General features: G+C 39.2%; 1 protein-coding gene across 2 annotated transcripts; it reads left to right on the top strand.

The window, feature by feature from the left end:
• Positions 1-4,295: 4,295 nt before the first annotated feature.
• LOC306880722 (CD48 antigen-like) lies at positions 4,296-15,285 on the top strand. 2 transcript variants are annotated; one of them, XM_079434450.1, is made up of 7 exons: positions 4,296-4,589; positions 5,116-5,424; positions 10,523-10,777; positions 10,970-11,077; positions 13,220-13,260; positions 13,688-13,825; positions 14,072-15,285. In XM_079434450.1, the coding sequence occupies exons 1-7, from the start codon at positions 4,541-4,543 to the stop codon at positions 14,234-14,236; spliced, it is 1,065 nt and encodes a 354-aa protein (XP_079290576.1). In that variant the 5' UTR covers positions 4,296-4,540; the 3' UTR covers positions 14,237-15,285. The 2 variants fall into 2 exon arrangements, with proteins under 2 accessions (XP_079290576.1, XP_079290577.1); XM_079434451.1 differs by having other exon boundaries at positions 4,510-4,589; positions 5,148-5,424.
• Positions 15,286-22,483: the final 7,198 nt, after the last annotated feature.

The following is a 22,483-nucleotide window of genomic DNA, read 5'->3' as shown; positions in this document are numbered from 1 at the left end:
CGCCTACATATCAGGGTGAGCCAGGCCTGTGTAACAGCCCTGGTCCCCTGGAAGAACCCACGATGGTTCAGAAAGGGTGTGGCCATAGGGATGGTCTGCAGCAGGAAAGTTGTCACAACAGACGCCTCCAACATGGGTTGGGGGCGCTGTGCGAAGGCAAACCGACCTTTGGTCGAAGGCGGAGCAGAACCTCCACATCAACTGCTTAGAAATGCTAGCAGTGTGTCGAGCCTGCCAGTTTTTCCTGCCAGAGCTAAGGGGACGACATGTGCTGATCCGCTCAGACAACATGTCAGTGGTGTCCTACGTAAATCACCAGGGAGGTCTCTCCTCGAAGCGCCTCTTCCTTATGGTAGAGCGACTTCTGGAGTGGGCTCAGCTCAACTTGCGCTCGCTGAGAGCAGCACATTTGCCGGGCAGATTGAACCAAGGAGCGGATATGTTATCACGGAGCAACGTCCCCTCAGAAGAGTGGATGCTCCACCCGCAGACGGTTCGAATGATCTGGAGAATCTTTGGCAAGGCCGAGGTAGACCTTTTCGCCTCCAAAGACAACTCTCACTGCCCAGCCTATTATTCGAAGGTCAAGGACGCGTTGGCCCACGACTGGCCCAACCTCCTCCTCTATGCATTCCCTCCGATCGCTCTGATTCCTCAGGTCATCAGGCGAATCAGGGAACAACGACACAAGGTCTTGTTGGTGGCCCCCCTGTGGGAGAACCAGCCTTGGATGTCAGAGCTGACCCAGCTGCTAACCGCAGCCCCCTGGCCCGTGCCCCTGAGACGAGACCTCCTCTCTCAGGCGAACGGTTTATTGTGGCACCCTCGTCCCGAACTGTGGGCGCTTCACCTCTGGCCGCTCAACGGGAGCCTACCAGCCTCCCAGAGCGAGTGCTAAATACCATTTCTGAGGCTAGAGCCCCGTCTACGAGACGCCTCTATGCCCTTAAATGGGCGGTTTTCTCCGAATGGTGTCTAAACCGCGGTGAGGACCCCCCTACATCTGAGTTGGCGGTGATTCTGTCCTTCCTGCAGGAACTGCTGGATAAAGGACGCTCTCCCTCCACACTCAGGGTGTTCGTATCGGCTATAGCGGCCTTCCACGCCCCTATCGCGGGCCAATCAGTGGGCAGGGACAATGTTATCGTCCACTTTCTAAGGGGTGCCAAGAGGCTGAATCCGCCTCGGCCCCTTACTGTCCCTACGTGGGACTTACCCACTGTGCTGAGGGCCCTGAGGGGCCCTCCTTTTGAGCCGCTCCAGTCTACGAACCTTCGGTCGCTGTCGCTGAAGACTGCTTTGCTACTAGCACTAGCGTCAGTCAAGCGAGTAGGAGACCTGCAGGCGCTCTCTGTGAGCCCTGCCTGCCTGGAATTTGGGCCAAACGACTCCAAGGTCGTCCTAAAACCAAGGCATGGATACGTACCTAAGGTACTTTCCACTCCGTTCAGAGCTCAGGTCATCACACTCTCCGCGCTTCCTCCCTCTGAGGAGGACCGGGAGTTCATTCTGTTATGCCCTGTTAGAGCCCTACGGATCTACTTTGAGCGTTCCGCCTCCTTCAGGCGCACGGAACAGCTCTTTGTTAGCTTCGGTAACCGCGCCAAGGGGCTTCCGGTCACGAAGCAGAGACTCTCTAAGTGGATAGTGGATGCCGTTACGCTGGCTTACTCTTCCTTGGGCCTTCAATGCCCCATTGGAGTACGAGCCCATTCGACTAGAGGCATTGCCTCGTCGTGGGCCTGGTCTAGCGGTGTGTCCATTACAGACATTTGTGTGGCGGCCGGCTGGGCCTCGCCGTCCACATTTGCAAAGTTTTATAAGTTGGATGTACCGACCTTACAGGCCAAGGTCCTATCTGCTTAGATGAGTATGACTTATGTTGTGGGAACATCCCTAACGGAGATCTCTTGACTGCATGGGCACTCAAGCTCTCTGATGGGTTCCTTACATATCTCAGCCCTGAAAGTGCTGAGTATGCGAGGAATACATGGAATGACCCGGGCCGAGCGTGACCTCTATGAGCTCAGCTCGCTTTAGCCCGAGTATACTATTATACTTCCCTCTGAGCATGTAATGCTTATGGAGATATTTTACACAGTCGTTCCTCTACCATAGCACGGCGTGATTGAATTGTGTTCCCATAGCGTCTTTAGCAAGACGCAGTACGAGTGGAGTATCGATAGGGAACGTACTCGGTTACTATCGTAACCTCGGTTCCCTGAGATACGGAACGAGTACTGCGTACTTTGCCGTGCCAGGTAGCTGCACGACTCAGTCGTCGCTTCAGTCGAAGTAAACCTGAGGATCCTATGGCGAGACGGCTGATTATATAGCCAGATAACCCCGCCCATTCTGGCGGGATCTGGCGGGCTCCGTCGCCATAGGCTCGTGCAGCTCCGCTGCCGACACATTGGTTCGTTTTATCACACTGCACAAACCAATGATCGTGCAGTTTCACTGCGTGATTGAATAAGGCTTCAGTAAAGGAGAAAAAAGGCTTTTTCCCATAGCGTCTTTAGCAAGACGCAGTACTCGTTCCGTATCTCAGGGAACCGAGGTTACGATAGTAACCGAGTACGATTTTCCAATTTCCTGTATGACAGTTAAAAGGCATCTAACATGCGTCTGGGGTTCCTCATCCCAGATTTAAAGGAAACTTTATGTGCAGTAACTTTAGGCAAAGTTATATTTTTATTACGGACACATTACAGTGAAGTTGTGGGTGAACCACGATGATCGAGAGAAAATGTCATCGTCTAGAGCTGCATTAGAGTGCAGTGTTTGTTACGTTTCTATTAACGTTAATAGTGATGATGGCCAAGAGGTAAATAAAGGCTTTTTAACTTTTTTGGACCGGAAGAAGTGCCTTTGATTTTTTTTCTATTAATAGAGTTAGCTTATACAGAAATTAGCTAGCCCTGTTTAGCAAGCCTAATTTCACAAGTGTTTTATTATTATTATTTATTTATTTTCGCTGATAAGGAGCAAACCATTGGTCGGGTTTTAATTGTTGCTCTAACATTTAAACCATGTGAGTTTAATGGCAAAGAAAGGCATCAATTACAACATTTAAACAAAACGTGATTATTAGTAATTAGCTCGTGACTTCCCTGGACAGTGGTTTGAGCGCAATGAGAAGAATTCACCCGACCCGCGGCCGGGCTCCGGAGGCTGAGGATCATGGGTAATGCTGACAGAAATGCCAAATGTAATCTTTTCCCCCATTTTTTTTTATCAGAGAATAAGGAAGATAATATATTTTATAATTTATATACTGCAATAAATGTGTGAGTCTCTAATTAACGCAGTCTCGTATATTTGTATATAAATGTATAGTTAACGTTATAGTAAGTGACCGCAAGGGAGTAGCTTACAGAATATAAAGCAATAAAAAAAGGATAAAATCTCCTGATTAAATGTGGAGTAATAGTGCTTGAATATATATATATATATATATATATATATATATATATATATATATATATATATATATATATATATATATATATATATATAAGGATAACAAATCAAAAAAATATACAGCGTCTGTGGTATACCCAGTGGCAAAAATAAAAACGTGGTGGAGGGCACGAAAGATATTTCCAATTGAAATACATTAGATTGAAAGTCGTGCTGAGTGACACGAAAAGAGAGGGAAATTCGTGGGCATGAACACGAATCAATAGATTAAATTTCGTGACTATATCATGAACTGCAGTGAGACTGGGTTGTTTTTGTCACTGGAAACCATGACTTAATGTGCGTACAAGGTTCAACTATAGAAAACAATTCTGGAACCAGTCAAGAGTCAGAAGATTTACCCAGGAAGTCGGGTTTACCCGTTTGTAAGCTATGTTTTAGGCTGTAGGGCAAACCAGTGCTAAAAATAGTATCATACAACTGCACTGATGTGTCTGTTAGTTAGCCACCAGAAGGGTTCTAGGTCTTGAACTGTTAGCAGAATAAACGTAAAAACACTACAGAGTTCACACTTATAATAATGATAGATCTATTGTGTATATCTATAGCTATAAAATGTATCTGCTTATAAGTATGTGAAAATATTTAGGTCTGATATCATTGTTGTGAATCAACGCTTTAGCTGCTCACTGTTATGTAGTGTTGTATTTTATAAGCATATTAATAAACTGTGCTGGTTAGTTTGATTCTGAAGCTGTGTGCATTTGGGGTCCTTAACGTGGGGGATGTTTTGAGAAGTGAATGAAAGTACAAACGGGATGTGGGTAGGTGTTAAAGAAGTGAGACGAGGGGTGAACATGAAGTGGAACACTACGTACAGACCCTGTGAAACAAAAACATTTCCATTTACCAAGTACAAAGTTAAAGTAATTTCATTTTGTTATGTAGCTCCCTGGCCATCTTTGACACTGTGAGTCTTTATGGGTGGAGCTCAAAAGAGAGGTTTTGGCCAAAATTCCTCTATATTTACACTTTACTACTTTTACACTCATGATTAGTCACTTGTGAACTGAAACGGAAGTGTCTGACAAGCTACCAGGCATTTTTGTTTGCTACAATGGCGTTTAGGCTGCTGCTGACCTTAGTTCTTTCTACGCACATCACAGGTACAAAATCTAATTATTATACTATTTTAAATAAGTCTTGGATTAATGATTTCTTATGGGGACAAATCACTAAATTGATATATATATATAAATATACAGTCTTTTAGAATTTATTTTGGTTTCACTTCAAATCTGTTTCACTGAAATGTTTCAAGGACTTTATGAGACTTAACTGATTTGTTACAATAAAATAATGTATTCAGAAATATGATCACACCAGATCACAGTGTGGGATTCTACAATGATGGAAATCCCATAAACCTTTGTAATTGTGTAATCTGATGTCACCATTATTATTATGGTTGTTACTGTTGGTTGGGACGTTTTTGGTCTTCATCTTAGCCTTTAACATTTTGTTCTTTACTGAGAGAAACCAAATCTTGTTTTTATGCCGCAAAGTGCATTAACTAAATTAAAATTCAATTAAACTATTTAGATTGTGTCAACTGTATGATAGGGGTCCACGGAAACAGCAAGCAAAGCTACTATTTGGATTTTAATAAAATACGTATTTCTCTCTCCTCAGGGTTCAGTGCTGAGATCTCTGTGTTTGTTCAGACAGGAGCTTCTGTTCAACTGGATATACAGACACAACAACTACCAGAGTTTGACGATTTATCCTGGAAAAATGTTAAATCAGAGAATATAGTTAAATATTTTTACAAACCCAAAGAAGTAAGACTTCACCCTTTCTACAAGGACAGAGTGGATTTTAACAATAAAACCTTCTCTCTGACACTGAAGAACATGCAGAAGACAGACAGTGGACTCTACACAGCAAGAATAAGTGGAGATTCAGACAACAATATTATTACATACAGAGTATCTGTTATAGGTGAGTGCAATGTTTAATGCATAGTCTGTGACTGCAGCTAAGACAATTAATTAATTAATTAATTGTTAATTATATTCAGTTTATATTTGAAATCTGTATCTTTTATTTAAAGGTGCCTAAAAGTGCACCATGAATACATTTTCCAAACCCTATGGCACACTTTTAATAAGTGTTTATATTCAGACTATTTTAGACTGGTTCGGGTACCGCTGTGGAGTAGCCCAGTGGTCAGTGTATGTTTTGATAGTTTGTTTTTCGATTTGAAATGAAATAAGCAGAATTTTTAATTTGTTCAAAAAAACGAAAAAACAAGATTTTTGCTCGATTTTAATTTTTTTGGTTCACGGGTAGGAAACGGATAAACGACTTAAATTCGTTTTCCCTTGTGGGTGGTCGTGACACGCCCCTTTCCGCCGATTGGTCAATCAAATCTGAGCCCGTGACATCATCCTACGGAAGTTCTAAGCGGCCATGCATTATTATAATTTTTCTGTCTTGTTTTCTCGTGATCACGACTTAATTTTCTCGTGATCTGTCAGTGATTGACGACTTACACATAAGTGTTCGACACTTGAGAAGGAGGCTGTCGGGTCTGCAACTTTATCGTCGAAGACAATATAGCAACCCTGATTTTCTCACGATAGCTACAATTACGTCGTGACAAAACGTTTTTTACGTTGAGATCAACAACTTTCGTTATGTCGAGATAACGACAAAACAATTTTCGTTATGTCGAGATCACGAGAAAATTAAGTCGTGATAACGACAAAACAACTTTCGTTATGTCAAGATCACGAGAAAACAAGACAGAAAAATTATAATAATGCATGGCCGCTTAGAACTTCCGTATCATCCTCTGTTCGTTCAGCAACATAATAGTCCTCTGCTGCTGTACGGGGCAGGTTCCGATCGGGCTTTCCTCTGTACCTAACGCGTTTCACAGAAATATTCATTTCAGAAATGTTAATCAGCACCCAGCCTGTTTTATTTAGCTGTGCGCGTATAGCTAAATCTGTATGGTGAAGCAGAGCTACCCATAAACAGTGCAGAATGGATGAGAAAAAAAAAAAATTAAAACAATTAAGGGGGTCCCCCAGATATTTTTTTTGTAAAAAATAACTATGACAAATCTGATTAAGCTCAGGCAGTTAGGATACGATACATTTCGTCAATTAATTATTTACTGTCATTCATGTGAATGAAGTCTGTTTTTAGGCTGTCAAAATGTAAATACCTCTACTACAACATCTCTATAGACCGCTAAGCGCATGGCATCATTTAGGGGCTACTTGTTTTGTGCCGCTCCGGTGAAGCTAAGCGGAAAATAATAAAATAAAATTAGTCGGCAAGAGAAATCTTCTTATAACTGACTTTTTTTGACGGGGAATTTTCTCTTTTTCTATCTTTATACTATATTTATCCACTCCTTATCAGAGCTTTTGTATCTTACCTACAAACATTTGAAAAGTGCACTCATTTTTCATTCTTAATTTTTTTTAAACATTTTATACATTTACATTTAATCATTTAGCAGATGCTTTTATCCAAAGTGGTTTACGAGTCCTGTGACAAGTCTGTAATTATACCTGATCATTAATTAGTAGTCTATATTTAGGATTATTGCAAAGTCATCAAAACTGGCTCATGGCATCAGAACTACCCAAAATTTCGAAAATGAATCAAAATGATCGTGCAAGACATTCTTTGAAGTATGCAGTATGCACAATCATTAGTGAAATCTCCACCTGGTGGTGCAAAAGGACAGCTGGCACCATGCTCAGACTGGAATTTTCACTAGTAAATGAAAATTAAATAATCAAATAAATTGCTACTGAATTTGACAGTGATACCCAGTTTATTTATTTATTTTTTGATATTTGGAAGTCACATCAAATGTTAATTAGGGTAAGCAATTAAAAAGACGAACAATGGCTTATCTCTCTTTGTTATATAGCCTAACATTGCATTGACTGAATATGTATATTTTTGTATGTTGATTAAAATTCAAAAGCCTGTTCTTATAATGATATATAGCCTAGTCATGGATACCATGATCAAATAATAGTAATTTAAATATATATATATATATAGGCTAGCAACAGTGTTTTATTATTATTATTTATTAAATTTTTTTACATGGATTGGACCTGGGCTCCAGTTTGAAAATCGCTGCTCTACATATAGGCTATAGCAACACATAACCCCCAGCCTCTTCAAGAAAGGGTGTGTGTGTGTGTTTTCATTAAAGTAATAATCGACCACAAACTAAGTGTTCGTTTTAATGGGGGAAAAGGTTTTTTTTACGTGGATATAGTCATTTGTAGGCTATTCATTGCAAACAGCGCAGCCGTTCACTGTGCCATAGTGCCAGCGTGAGGACGGTCCACTGTGGCATATTTTAGCTCATTATGACTTTTTCCGTCGATAGTGGAACGTGCATGAACTACAAAATCCAAAAGGCCTATATAACGCTTCAAATAGGCCTATACCGCGTAAATGAGTTGTGCGAATAAGAGAGGTAGGATAACTTTACCTTCAGTTTCGCGCAGTATAGCTAAACCTATATTATATACTGCAATTATTTATCCATTAGTATAAATATTATATAAATATTAGTATAATATTTATCCACTTATACGTGACTTATGGAGAAACCACCATCGACACCAGCAACCAACAACTACCTGATCGGCTGAGAAAACAACAGTAGTTGATGACGGACAAATCATAAAAGCTGTGAAAATGCACCATAAAAGACGTGTCTGTAAAATCACCAACAACTTCCAGAAAGCTGGGGTGATGCTCTGACAATCTACTGTCCTCAGGAGACTTTGACACAGAATTACAGATGCTACACAGCAAGATGCAAACCTCTGACCAGCACCAAAAATAGAAAGGAAAGATTAGAGTTTGCAAAAAAGCACAAAGGTGAGCCAGAAGAGTTTTGGAACTGTGTTTATGGACCGATGAGACAAAGATGAACCTTTATCTAAGTGATGGGAAAGGAAAAATGTGGAGAAAAAAGGGAACTGCAATGATCCCAAGCATACAGCCTCATCTGTAAAGCATGGTGGAGGTGGTGTCATGGCATGGGCATGCATGGCTGCCTCTGGAACAGGGCCTCTCAACTTTACTGATGACTTAATGTATGATGACAGTAGCAGAATGAATTTGGAAGGGTACAAAAATATCTTGCCTATCAATATTCAAGAAAATGCCACCAGATTCATTGGGAAGTGCTTCATATTGCATCAGGACAATGACCCAAAACACCCTGCCAGTTCAGTCAAGGAATTTATAAGGGCAAAGAAATGGAAAGTCTTAGATTGCCCAAGTCAATCTCCAGATTTAAATCTGATTGAACATGAATTTCACCAGCTGGAGAGGAGAGTAAAGGCAGAAACTCCCCAAAACAAGCAACAATTGGAATTGGCTGCATTAAAGGCTGGGGAAAGCATTTCAAAGAATGAGACCAAGAGTCTGGTGATGTCTATGGGTCACAGACTCACTGCTGTGATTGTGTGCAAGGAATCTGCAAATAAATAATAGCTTTTAATCTTTTATATCTGCCTTATGTTCAACTGTCCCAATACTTATGCTCACATCCATGAGTGGGATGAACTCTAAAAGTGCTGTTCTTTTTATTTGGTAAAACATGTATGTGTTGAAACGGCTAATAATAAAATGTGACATTCTGTAGTTTTGTCTCATATTCATCTTTTAATCATATTTGCAAATGTCTTGACTCCACAGCCAACAGAGTTCCAATACTTTTGGAAGCCATTTCTGCTTTAAAGAGCTTGAGCATTTAAAGTGACAGATGACACAACTGCATTGTATACTTAGAATACACTAATATAGTTACCTATAATTTATACTTATAATTACCGTTCTTAGTGTAAACAGGCCTTAATAGTGTTACTTCACTGCATGGCCAATTTCAAATGTATTTTGCGTATTTTCAAAATACAAACTACTGTATTTATATTTAAATACATTTTTCCACACAGTATTTTGTATTTGTATTTGTATTTTAAATACATTTTGATTTGTGCCCATCTCTGCTTTTTAACAAACATACCTCTGCTGGGAAATTTTTATATACACAAATCTAATTAGCCTACTTGAAAGTGTTGTGCATTTAATAATGAGTTTATTTCTTATAGCCTATAAAAGCCCTCAAAGTGATGTGAAAAGAAAAATTGAATAAATATTTTGTCCTTTATAGAAGAGTATTGTTTACAGGAAAAATCCTAGCCCCTTCTTCATCTTCATATAGCCTACCTGTTCTGTTTATTTTAATGCAAAAATGTACATTGTAAATGGCTAACGTTAATCGCTTTAAAAAAAAAAAAGAAGTCCTCCCCGAACTTCCTGCTGACTTGTATCTTGCTCTTTCATTGCCTGTAGGTAATTGTCGATGCATTTTTCAGTCAGAGCTCATTCACACAGCAGGATTGTGAATCATGACAGCTCCAGATATTTAGCATGCCAAATATTTCACGGGCATCTGCGACGCATTGGCGATTCCCTCAGATCGTGTCTTTGATCAATTACTTGCTACCACCTACTGGCGGTTTTATTGTTATATTTATTTATCCATGACAGACCTAAACCAGTCAAGGTGCCAACACAAAAACACATTCAGCAAAATATTGTTTAATTATCAGTATTCATCAAAATTCCTCTATTTCAGGCCCCAGAAGGAAAAAAGAAAAGTATAAATAATAGTTAATTTAATAAGGCAAATATTTTGTTAAATATAAACCTTTTTAAAAATGAGACCAATTTTGTAATCATTGTGTAAAATTTGCCACAGGACCACACAATTTTTTCACATTTCGACCACTGACTGTAACCTAAGATTTTTAAATACTTTTTGAATAATGTTTTTTTTTTTTTTAGAAATACTTCGAAACCTGCCGCTCACATTTTGGTATGTTAACAAAATTATGTTCATTTCAGGAAGCCTGAACAAAATAGTATGAATAAATTATTTTATTTTTGTCCTGGTTTACTAAAGTCTTGAACTGGCAACGTCTAGCATGTCTGAATCTGTGTATGTGGCCTTAAATGTTTTAATATGTGTGTGTTTCAGATGCAGTGGAAGCTCCTGTCCTGACTGTAACATCAAACTCATCTGAACCCTGCAACTTTACATGTAATGGAAGTAACCTTATCGTCAGCTTCACCTATAGTAGTAGCAGCTGTTCTCAAGAAGAAGCAACATCCTCTGATAACTACACACTAAGACTGAGCTGCAATGGTGACTCCATCATATGTAACCACAGCAACCCAGTGAGCTGGAAGACTGACACAAAGAAGGTTAATGAATTCTGCACAGTTAATAAAGGTACATACTGTATCTGATCTGACCAGTAAATACACTCACAGATGAAGAAACTGCTAATCAATGACTTAATCTTAAATACTGTATGATGTGCAACCCTTCATTTTAAATGCCAAAAACTGGACTGAAATTCCTGTTTATGTAAACCTCTGTCTGTGAAAAGTATGTATTCTTATTTTCCATGTCTATAAACAGGAAAACAAGAAGTATCTGCATTTCCATCTTGGGTCATTGCTATTATTTGTCTATTCTTATTGACATTGGCGGCAGTGATCGGCTTCTGTATTTGCAAGCGAAAAAAAGGTACAGAGCATCTAATCCTGCAATTATCTTATGACACATCAAAAATAATTTTGTAGAGTAGGCTATATCTGAAAGACATACATCAAATGTCTCACAAATGTATGGATCAAATATTAGTGTCTTAGTGCTGTGCTTATAAACTCATGTTAGAGTCAAACAGTCAAAAGTGTGACATTCTAAAGTAATGTACTGTAATTCTAAAGAGGTTTTTCCAAGAGCATATGCCTGCAGTAAATACTGTAACTTTTTAAAGTTTTTAAAGTGCTTTAAATGTAAACAGGGATTTTTGTTTGATTGTTTTTACAGTTTTCTCACCATTGTAATCACCTTTTTGCTCTCACTGTTTAATTTTAAATGGTCCTGTGGTGTGGCATTGCGTAGTCAGTTTTTAGAAATAAAATCATTCCATGTAATCTCCCAATTAACGTGATATCCCTTACCAAAAAGTAGTCTACTTCAAGTTTATTTTATTAAGTATACTTAAGTAAAGTTAAACTATATTTTTAAGTATACGTTATGTAGTATATAAATAACAGTGTACTAATGGTATACTCGTAAGTGTACTATTTCTATACTCCTTGAGACTAAATTGGCCCGCTTTCTAAAAGTACTAAAAGTGAACTTATAGGTATGCTGAGTTTACTAATTAAATATTTGTAGTACCATTTTTAGTATAATTTGAAGTATAGTCTCAGTAAACTACTAGTTTAGTAGTTTTATACTGCAAGTATACTCGTAAGTTCTCTTTCATAGGTTCACTCAATGCTACGTAGTTTACGCAATGGGAACACCCACAGGTGTGAAGATTGTCTGAAGCCCTTATAGAATTACATCAATTCATTGGTTTATGGCGCGAGATACCGCCCCTACGTCATATGTGATTGACATAGACCCGCGCTCGTGCCATCTTACCCCTCAGGTTAGATGCTTATAAACGAAGTATGCCAAAAGTCCCCGAATGGTCTACTATTTCAGGTCAATTTTTGAAGTGTGGATCCGTGCCCACAATCCATTGCGCTTTGGTGAAGGATTCATTCCAGAACTACAAACACGTATAAAATGCGTTAGAAAAACTACAAACGTGGCGGATGCGCGCGATCGATGGTTAGGTAGAGAGATTTGCAAAAAGTTTGAGTTACTAATAATCAACATTTAACCTGGTAAAAATATTTATTTATTGTTATCAGTGTTATATTTCATCTGCAACCGCAATGTGAACTTTTATAAACACCCATTTGGTCTTAACTTTTAAATGCATCATTATGCAGAAAATGTGAGCAAAGTTCGCCGCATGAAAGACCCGTGACTAGCAGATCAACAAGCTACTTCTTTTCTCTCTAATGCGGTAGGAAGTAACTGTGACAAGATGATTGACAGGCCAGTTTACAGTGACAGGGTGCGTGTAACTGTGCGACAGAACGGTCCGGTAAAGACGCAGTTGTGTGACGTGATAGCAGATATGTCCCAAAAGCTTGCCTACTCTTCTACTCCACACTCACAAATGTGCACTTTTTCTTCACCAAAAGAGTACATACTTTAAGGGCGTAGTATAAGTAGACACATTTGGACGCAACAAACTGTTGTTTTGGTTTCTTCTTCACTTGTTTTTTTTTTGGAAATTCTGTACAGAAGATGTGTACTAGTGCCCCCTACAATATAACAATGAAAACACGGATTCTCACAAGTTTATCTCAAATATATTGACTTTTTCTAACTATAAGTCAAGTATACTTAAATGTAATTTTAAGTATATTTCTGAGAAGTCCATAAAAAGTAGACAAAGTATACTTTCCTATTTTATTTTAAAAGTATAGGTCTACTAATAGCAGACTTGACTAAACTTCTTTTTCGTAAGGGATCATAAAAACTACATGCACAGTAGTTAGAGAATTAGCACAATGTTGTTCAAAACCGTTTGAGATGGAGTCTGACATGCCACACCACAGGACCTGCCAAATTCCTATTCATTTTCATGTTAACAACCCACAAGTTTGACACTTTTAAACCCTTACGACGAACTTGTTTGCTAAGATTCCATTAGAAGTGCAAAAACCATTAAAAGTGTTGTAGAGCAAAAAGTTATAATAATATTTGTGTCATGCCTATACACTGAAAATTTATGTTTTGCTTTAAACATCAAAGGTGCCCAGAAGAAGGAACAAACAATCTATGCAGAAGTGGACGTAAGCTTTATACTACTATTCTTCATTAACCACAGACACTAATTAAATGGTATCACACTATCTGTTCTCTTTTAAAACAATTATGCAACATGTTATGTATCTCAGTTTTTGGTAATAAAATCCCCACATCCCATAGTCAAATATACTAATATTGGGTACTATATACCTTTAAGGTCCTGCATCCTTTAGGGGTAAATGGGTTAGTGACAGCTTTGTACCTTTTTTCCTGAGAGTGTAGAATCTGAAAGTGTAAACTCTTAGTTTCTGTATTAATTTATCAATTCATTGTTATTTCTTCTTGGTTATTAAATGTCACATGGGCACTGGTGATCACTTTTATTTTCTTTGTTATTCTTACTGCTAATTGTATCACCACTCATTTCAGCCAAACCAGTAGTCTGACATTTTAATTGGATCGTGTCTGCAGAAGAACATCAAGCCACAAATGCCACTGGAGATGTTGCAGAAATCAGAGAATCCTCAGACAGTGTACGATACTGCAGGAGATCCAGGACAAACTGATGTTACAATCCACACCACACCCAACGACGACCCTATGAATCAGGTGAAGATTAAATAATGACTCTAATCTCACTCAATTACAACTCAGTTAAAATCAAATTATGGTTCATTTGAATTAAATGAACCAAGACAAAATAAAGTGAATGACATTCAAATGATAAAGTTATTATATTTGTGGCTATTGTTTGGGAAACAACTTGCCAGTTTTCAGCCTGTAGTTGTTTGAATGATTTATTGGGATTTTTGTTTTTAAATGACCTGCAGCTGATTTTGTTGTTCTTTATTTCAGACTTCATCACTCACAGAGAGCAGCAAGCCAGATGCAGCAGTCACTATCTACTGTGCCATTCAGCAGCAACCAAAACCCCCCACAACTGAAGTTGAAAACACGATTTATGCTGTGGTCAATAAACAGCCAGCTGGGTATGAATCTGCACATCCACAACCAGAATAAAAGTGAACTTTAAATAAAGCTGAACCCTTACAGTGATTCAAAGTAATAAAGGACTTCATGTGTTCTGGAAGGGCAGTGTTATTCTCAGGGTAAATAACCAGCATTTACCATGTGCAATGTGCTCCCATTGTAATTGGTTCAGGGTGTATTAAAGGTATTTGTATATGTAAATTCTGTCTTTTTTAAAGCAACAGTGAATGTGTGTTTTATTGTAAAATTGTTGTACATGTGGCTTAGACAGGAATGCAAAATCACATGCATGTGGTTTCTGTAGATTTCTGTTGGAGATTCCTCACCGCCGTGTTGCAGGCAACACCTGAAAACCACTTCCTGGAAAGTATTTGTCAAGACTATAAGTTATTTTGAAAGGTCACATTTACCCATTCGCCCCCATCCCTCTGAAAACACAGTTTAGTATTCAAAAAGTAATGAATATATAATCAGAACTGCACTATACAAAGCCACATTGCACTAAAGGAAGTAAAAAATTATTGGGCTCAAGTTCATGGAGTATGTCAGTAACTAATCAGGTATCTGTTTACTGTATCCAGTGTAGACAGCATCAATGATTATAATAGTATAATTTCTTTTGGGGTTTTTTTTAAATAATGAGGACTTTTGGAAGAGGAAGCCATGAAACTTTTAAGATGTTTTAATAGAACAATGACCTCTTAAATGTGGAAAAAGTGCTTTTTCATCTCATGACCCCTTTACATACAGGTGCTGGTCATAAAATTAGAATATCATGAAAAGGTTCATTTTTTCAGTAATACCATTCAAAAAGTGAAACTTGTATATTTGATTCATTCATTACACACAGACTGATATACACACTTATCGATCTAATTCTTATTTTTTTCTACAATATCCTCATTTGTATATTTGTATAGTTGTATGTACATATGTTTTAACTGTATTTATCTGTATCTGAACGTGTTTAATGTTAACTGTATGCACCAAGGGTCTGAGAGTAATGCAATTTCAATTCTCTGTATGTATGTGCTGTACATGTGGAAGAATTGACAATAAAGCTGACTTGACTTGACTTGATATATTTCAAATGTTTATTTCCTTTAATTTTGATTATTATAACTGACAACTAATGAAAGTCCCAAATTCAGTATCTCAGAAAATTTGAATATTGTGAAAATGTTTAATATTGAAGACACCTGGTGCCACACTCTAATCAGCTAATTAACTCAAAACACCTGCAAAAGCCTTTAAATGGTCTCTCAGGCCCCGTCCACACGAAGACACGTTTCTCTGTATACACATAAATTGTTTACCGTATAGGTGTTTCGTCCACACGAAACCGGCGTTTTCGAAGAGTGAAACCGATCATTTTTGAAACCGGGTCCCAGGGTGGGTGTTTTCATGTGGACGGCGAATCCGTATATTTTCTGAAACGATGACGTCATCAGCCCACGTCTCGCCCCTAATCAGACACCGCTGCGTCACATAACAGCGACAACAACAACAACAGTGTCAGACTACGTGCCTGTGTTTGTGCTGCAGAACCTACTGAGCTCATTAGTTTTATTAAAGCAAAATCTTCTGCTTTGTGTGTTAGTTTGTATTCAGCGCGCAAGGTTTACTCACATGGTCCAAGTCTTCTTCTCTGTTTTTTTGTGTATCTCTGTGGCAGAATTACAGCGCCACATATTGGTCTGGCATGTGTACTACAACGTTTTCAGTCGTTTTCAGTGATTCCGTGTGGACACAGATATTTTCTGAGACGACTCCGTGTTTATGGAATTTGAGGCAAAAAAAAAGCTCGGATACGGAGAAATCTGGCTTCGTGTGGACGTAGCCTCAGTCTAGTTCTGTAGGCTACACAATCATGGGGAAGACTGCTGACTTGACAGTTGTCCAAAAGACGACCATTGACACCTTGCACAAGGAGGGCAAGACACAAAAAGTCATTGCTAAAGAGGCTGGCTGTTCACAGAGCTCTGTGTCCAAGCACATTAATAGAGAGGCGAAGGAAAGGACAAGATGTGGTAGAAAAAAAGTGTACAAGAAATAGGGATAACCTCACCCTGGAGAGGATTGTGAAACAAAACCCATTCAAAAATGTGCGGGAGATTCACAAAGAGTGGACTGCAGCTGGAGTCAGTGCTTCAAGAACCACCACGCACAGACGTATGCAAGACATGGGTTTCAGCTGTCACATTCCTTGTGTCAAGCCACTCTTGAACAAGAGACCGCGTCAGAAGCGTCTTGACTGGACTGCTGCTGAGTGGTCCAAAGTTATGTTCTTTGATGAAAGTAAATTTTGCATTTCCTTTGGAAATCAAGGTCCCAGAGTCTGGAGGAAGAGAGGAGAGGCACATAATCCACGTTGCTTGAGGTCCAGTGTAAAGTTTCCACAGTCATTGATGGTTTGGGGTGCCGTGTCATCTGCTGGTGTTGGTCCATTGTGTTTTCTGAGGTCCAAGGTACCTCACATATTTACAACCACTCAGTTTTGTTGTGTTCAGGAATTACAGTTAAAACCCAAGGACCTGGTATGATGAACAAAGACCAGGAGTCAGAGATGCGATAAATTAAAGAAAAATTTACTGAAGAATATAGTTTCAAGTTCCATCAGCAGAAATCAGCTTCAACACTCGCGATGGAGTTCGTAGGCCGCTCTGCTTTACAATTCAAAAATCACCACAATTATATCCTGACAGAGGTGACTAATTGCATCAATGCATAAGTCAGCAAAATTCTGATTGGTTTTAAAACCTAGATAAGACAATTTCCACATAAGGACGCAAGCTTGAAGCATATCTTCTGATGATTATTTTGGTGACAAGTAATGAGAGGTCAGACGTAATACGTCTGTCCAAAGACGGATATCTGATATGTTGGACATCGGCAGTGGAACTTTTGTCCTGGACTGTCTGAGCTTCTCCCTGTACAGACAGATACTAACACACATACGCAGAGAAATATTTATCTTACTTCAAGGTTGCCTCAGCCCTAAACCTTATCGGGCATGGTCTCACACATACAATGAGAGCAGATTCTTAGAGAGTAAAAAGGCAGACTAAAGCCATATTCAACTTATTCTCTAACATGCATAAATGTAAAATCAAGGAAAAAATCTTGGAGCGCTACTTGCAGAAAGGACCTCCGTTTAATGAACCCAGAAGGTGCTCTTTGGTTGGGTACAAAATATATCTATAGAAAAAACTGGATCCAAGGCACTTCTTCTGGTTCAAAAATATAAAAATATTTGCTGGTATTTGGGCAGTAGTCTGATATTTGATTGGTTATGGCTGCGAGAAGTTGCGGTCTAGAGACAAGACCAGAGCACGAATATGGCTTCTAAAGCACGCAGCGATGTCTGGCAACACTTTGAAAAACTTGACGAAAAAACAGTCAAGTGTAAGATGTGCAGCGCCACACTCGTCTACAACTCCACAACGAGTTCGATGCGTTACCATCTTGCACATAAACACAAAAAAGCAGATGATGCCGATGCCACTACCAGCAGTCAGATGAGCATAAGAGATTTCACCATCAGATAGAAATGCGACACAGGCAGGGCAGAGAAGATGACGCAGCTAATAGCAGAAATGACAGCAGAAGACTTGCTGCCTATTAGTTTTGTTGAAGATGAAGGTTTTAAACGTTTAATGAATTACGTTGAGCCCCACTATACTGTCCCATCGAGCAAAGCGGTCACTGCAAGGATTGATGCTCTATACGAAAAATGCGCTTGTTCACTAAAAGACAGTCTGTCGAAGCCAGCACGGGTGGCTACAACTATGGACTCGTGGACCTCGCTAACCACTGAATCACATATGACGCTAACCTGTCATTACATAAATGAATGGAAAATTCACAGCGCAGTATTAGAGATGCGAGGTTTCGAGGAAAGACAACTTCTGTGCCTGCTGAGCGCGTTTTTTCCACCGCCGGTCTAATTGTAAATAGACTCTGCACCCCCATACCATCAGTGATGCTGGCTTTTGAACTGAACGCTATTAACACGCTGGAAGGTCTCCCTTCTCTTTAGCCCGGAGGACACGGCGTCCGTGATTTCCAACAAGAATGTCAAATTTGGACTCGTCTGACCATAGAACACTTTTCCACTTTGACAGTCCATTGTAAATGAGCCTTGGCCCACAGGACACGATGGCGCTTCTGGACCATGTTCACATATGGCTTCCTTTTTGCATGATAGAGCTTTAGTTGGCATCTGCAGATGGTGCGGCGCATTGTGTTTACTGACAGTTTTCTGGAAGTATTCCTGGGCCCATTTAGTATTGTCAATGACAGAATCATGCCAATGAGTGATGCAGTGTCGTTTGAAGGCCCGAAGACCCCGGGCATGCAACAAATGGCTTAGGCCTTGTCCCTTACGCACAGAGATTTCTCCAGTTTCTCTGAATCTTTTGATGATGTTATGCACTGTAGATGATGAGATTTGCAAAGCCTTTGCAATTTGACGTTGAGGCACGGAAGAACGAGCTCGACACATGCGCAGTATCACCTACTTGACTTGAGCTCTGTCAACATTCACCTCGTACATGCGCTGTTGTACGCGCACTGTCTGCGCGGTCTCCAAAAATTGCCTGTATGCGAATAGGGGGCGCAGCTGTCCACTAGCCCTCCTGATGATGAAAATGACGTAATGCGGACAGTGCGCGGACGTGGATGTCCGAAGTATACTTTGACCTTTACTATATCATCAATTGCCATAGCCCTTATCAATGTCTGCAGGTAAAGCCTCTGCTTTTTTGGCTTTCTAACACGGCGAAAGCACGTTTTTCACACCGGCCGTGCAAAGGGATATGGCAACTGATGATACAGTAAGCCTTAACCACTGCAACACGATCTTAAGTAGAATAATATAAACATTAAGCAATATAAAACATCTACATTCACTACTACTCAGTCTCTGCTGTAGCTCCCGTGACCTAAATTCCCAGAAAGCATTGCCGCTGTGATGACACATTCCCATTCTCTATAGTCTATCACTGGCCTGCTTATAAGCTCTCCATGAAACAATCAAAACAAACCCTGCAAATTAATAATAATAATAATAAAAACATTACACTTCATATTAAATGGTATTTTATTATTTTAACCCTTAAATGCATGAATGTTTCACCAACCATTATTACATATTTGGGTATCCAGAATGGATGGATCTCTATCTGCTGCAATAGCAAAAAAACTCTCTTGATATTTTAAGAACAATTACAAAAGAATAAAATAAAGCATATTTCGTTACCTTTTGAAACTTAAAAAGGTTCAATTTGAGCAGATGATTTTACCATCGCTGTCGTCCAGCGCCCTTCCACAGTACATTCAGCATCTGGCTGATTCGCGATCTCAACCATATTCTCAAAACGATAATTTTCAATGATTTCATATTCAATATTTTGATCACTGGCAGCTTATTTACCACATCCAGCATCAAATGGCAATGACATTAAATATTTGATTGCATATAGTAATGCTTTGCAGTAAAGGCATTCAAACAAATTCAATTTTTGCTGATGATATTTGTTTGTTTTATGCCTGAGGTAATTATGAGTGAAATACCAAGTCATTATTGTGTATCAAACAGTGCCACCTTGAGGAAAAAAAGATGCATTGCACATGTTGAGTCATCAGATATGTAAGTTGTGCGGAAAAAAATAAGTACACATTTACATACCTCCTGGGGCCTCTAGCAACCATATACACTTGTTACAAAAAATTAATCAGAAAACAGGCACTCTTTTATGTTTTACTATTTTTTTCTTTTTATATTGTTTATAATGAATAGATTGAGAAATACTAAGTAAGTTGATGTCTAACTTAAAAAAAAATGGAGGGAGAGGGTAGAGAATGATGTACAGGGACCCGATGTATGCATTTTAGGGTTAATTGCATATAATGTATTATACTTTCAAGAAAACATTTGCAATGGGTTTGTAAAAGCTGTTTTAATATATGTTTTGGCCTGAGTTTTTGTTGAATTGACAGTTTTGACAAGCAGGCGTCACCAGCGTAAATGTTTCGAAACAGTGAATCATTTTCAAGAACGTTTGGGCCAAATGACAGCTGTCACATTTGGCCTAGGTATGGCATGGCTGAACACATATGGGCCAAACTTTCCCCATATATGTTTTGCCATATAGCTTTAGAATTGGAGGGAATTTTCTTTTGGATGACAATATGTTTTGAGGGATATGGTCCAGATGACAGCACACAAATGAGAGCCATATATGGCTTGGCTACGTCACACCATGGAATGTGTTAACTTAACTGCTATAGTCATGTGTGGCAGGTTAGTGGAAGTCCACATCCCAGCCCATTCAACAATGCTATTGGTTGCTTTGTGTCTTCCTTTATTCCCAGGGGCGTAGATTACGGGGGGACATGTCCCCCCCCCCCCCCACTTTTTATAAAAAGTAAATTCGCACTTTTTCATTGGACAGTGGTGTTCTCGACATGTTGAGGTTTTAATGGAGCAATGTATATAAATGCAGAATGATTTAAAATTCAAAGAGACCAGATAGTTTATACATGACGTTTCCATGGCAGTCAGTCACTCAGTTTGTGACGTCACGACATGCCCAGTCTCGCGCTGTCTCCATCATTCATAGAGGTCATAGAGGTTGAGATGAGTTCAAAGCAGCAAAAAACTCTTCACTCCTTTTTTACAAAAAAGTCAAGCAGCGTAATTTGGCATGTGGTATCCGAATAGTGTTGCACAGTGTTGAGTGACTCTGTCTATTGCTCTTGTTGAATAATTAGCAAGTTTTGATGTTCATTATATGGAGAAAATAAAACAGCCTGGACAAACATGCACTTATTTTCAGTGTATTTTTCCGTAACTCTTTTGTAACGTCTTTTATTTTAACAGGTATGTATGTTATCAGAACCCTTCAAATATGAATAAAGATCATGTTGAACTGACTACACATGACACGGTAGAGAAATAGTTTCTGTGGTAAAAAATATGGTAAATGTGGATTTTTGCATGGTCATAACGCGATACTGGGTTGATTTGTAGTGCAGTCATCAGCCACGTCTAAAAGCTGAAGACCCATGTTTATGTTTAAAACAGGTTTATTTATTTATTTCAAAGAAAGGGCAGCAGGTCTATATATAATAAAGGTTAGCTTAGGCTAATGTCAATGGTAGGCTAACGTTGGCAGCTGTTCCACTAACTACTTTGAAGGCATACACTTCCATTTTAGCACAAGCCATGCAACGCAGAAACACTGAAATAATTAAAATAATGATCTCATTAAAAAGGAAAAGATTGATACCCTTACATGTTTGGAGGTGCGCGCGCATCAGGTGAACTGGTGACGTCACTTCCGCTGAAGATGAGCGTGGTGTTTGGGCGCATCTGCTCTCCACAGACGATAATGGGAAGGATTGGCGTATCATATGCAAAATTGGCTTTTGGCATATGCATTATACCCAATTGGAAAGTGTAAAGCCGTGTTATTTATATGAGAACGGGTTGGTAAATCACACTAACGTTACCCAGACGGGATCACCTCTCATCTCGACCAATCACGTGAATGAACTCAAACAGAGTCGGTCTACTTCATTGTGTGGTGCACGAGAGCATGTCAAGGGAGGCGCGCGGAGTAGTAGAATAATTAATTATTGATTACTAATCTGAATCAGTACTTTATAACAAAAATCATATCTTAAAATGAAAAAAGCAAGCTTTTGCAGTCACATCATTTTAAACCGTAAACTCCTGGAAAATCCAAGGATCCAGTGAACGAATTCAAACAGTAAACTCAAAACAGCAAGAAAACACGGCCGATTTCATCAGAGATTGCGGAGAGAATAGTGATTTACGTCCAGATGTCAGTAAAATGATTCGTTTCATCCGTATATTAAAGGCAGGTGATTTAGTGGTCTTTGGCGTCTCCCTGTGGTACTGTTTGGTATTGCAGCTTGACTTCTGCTAATTTGTATTGAAAACGTTTATTTAATTATTGATTGATTGTGGCACTATACATACATTGTGAATTATTAAAATTCCCCCTCTCTCTCATCTTTGTGGTCTCAGCTCTCACAGGACCTGTTATATTTGTTGGGTACTGAGATATGTTTGACTCCGTGCCATTTTTTCATGAATAACTTTTGGAAATTCACCTTGTCCATCCAACAAAGATCTTTACTGTTAGCTGCTCTCACAGCAGCAAAAAAATAAAAATAGCTTGTCAACCGTTTGATTTCTCATCACACAATGGACAGATGAACCTGCACTGTGTATTTGTTGGACATTAT

This window comes from Barbus barbus (genome assembly GCF_936440315.1).
Source record: "Barbus barbus genome assembly, chromosome: 15".
Taxonomy (NCBI): domain Eukaryota; kingdom Metazoa; phylum Chordata; class Actinopteri; order Cypriniformes; family Cyprinidae; genus Barbus; species Barbus barbus.
The sequence above is the reverse complement of the archived record's forward strand: the minus strand, read 5'-3'. Positions and strand labels throughout refer to the sequence as shown.

Coding starts and splice junctions, on each gene's coding strand:
- LOC306880722 (XM_079434450.1), top strand. CDS start 4,541: ATGGCGTTTAGGCTGCTGCTGACCTTAGTTCTTTCTACGCACATCACA. Junction 13,261..13,687: donor CAATCTATGCAGAAGTGGAC/GTAAGCTTTATA, acceptor TCGTGTCTGCAG/AAGAACATCAAGCCACAAAT. Junction 13,826..14,071: donor ACGACGACCCTATGAATCAG/GTGAAGATTAAA, acceptor TCTTTATTTCAG/ACTTCATCACTCACAGAGAG.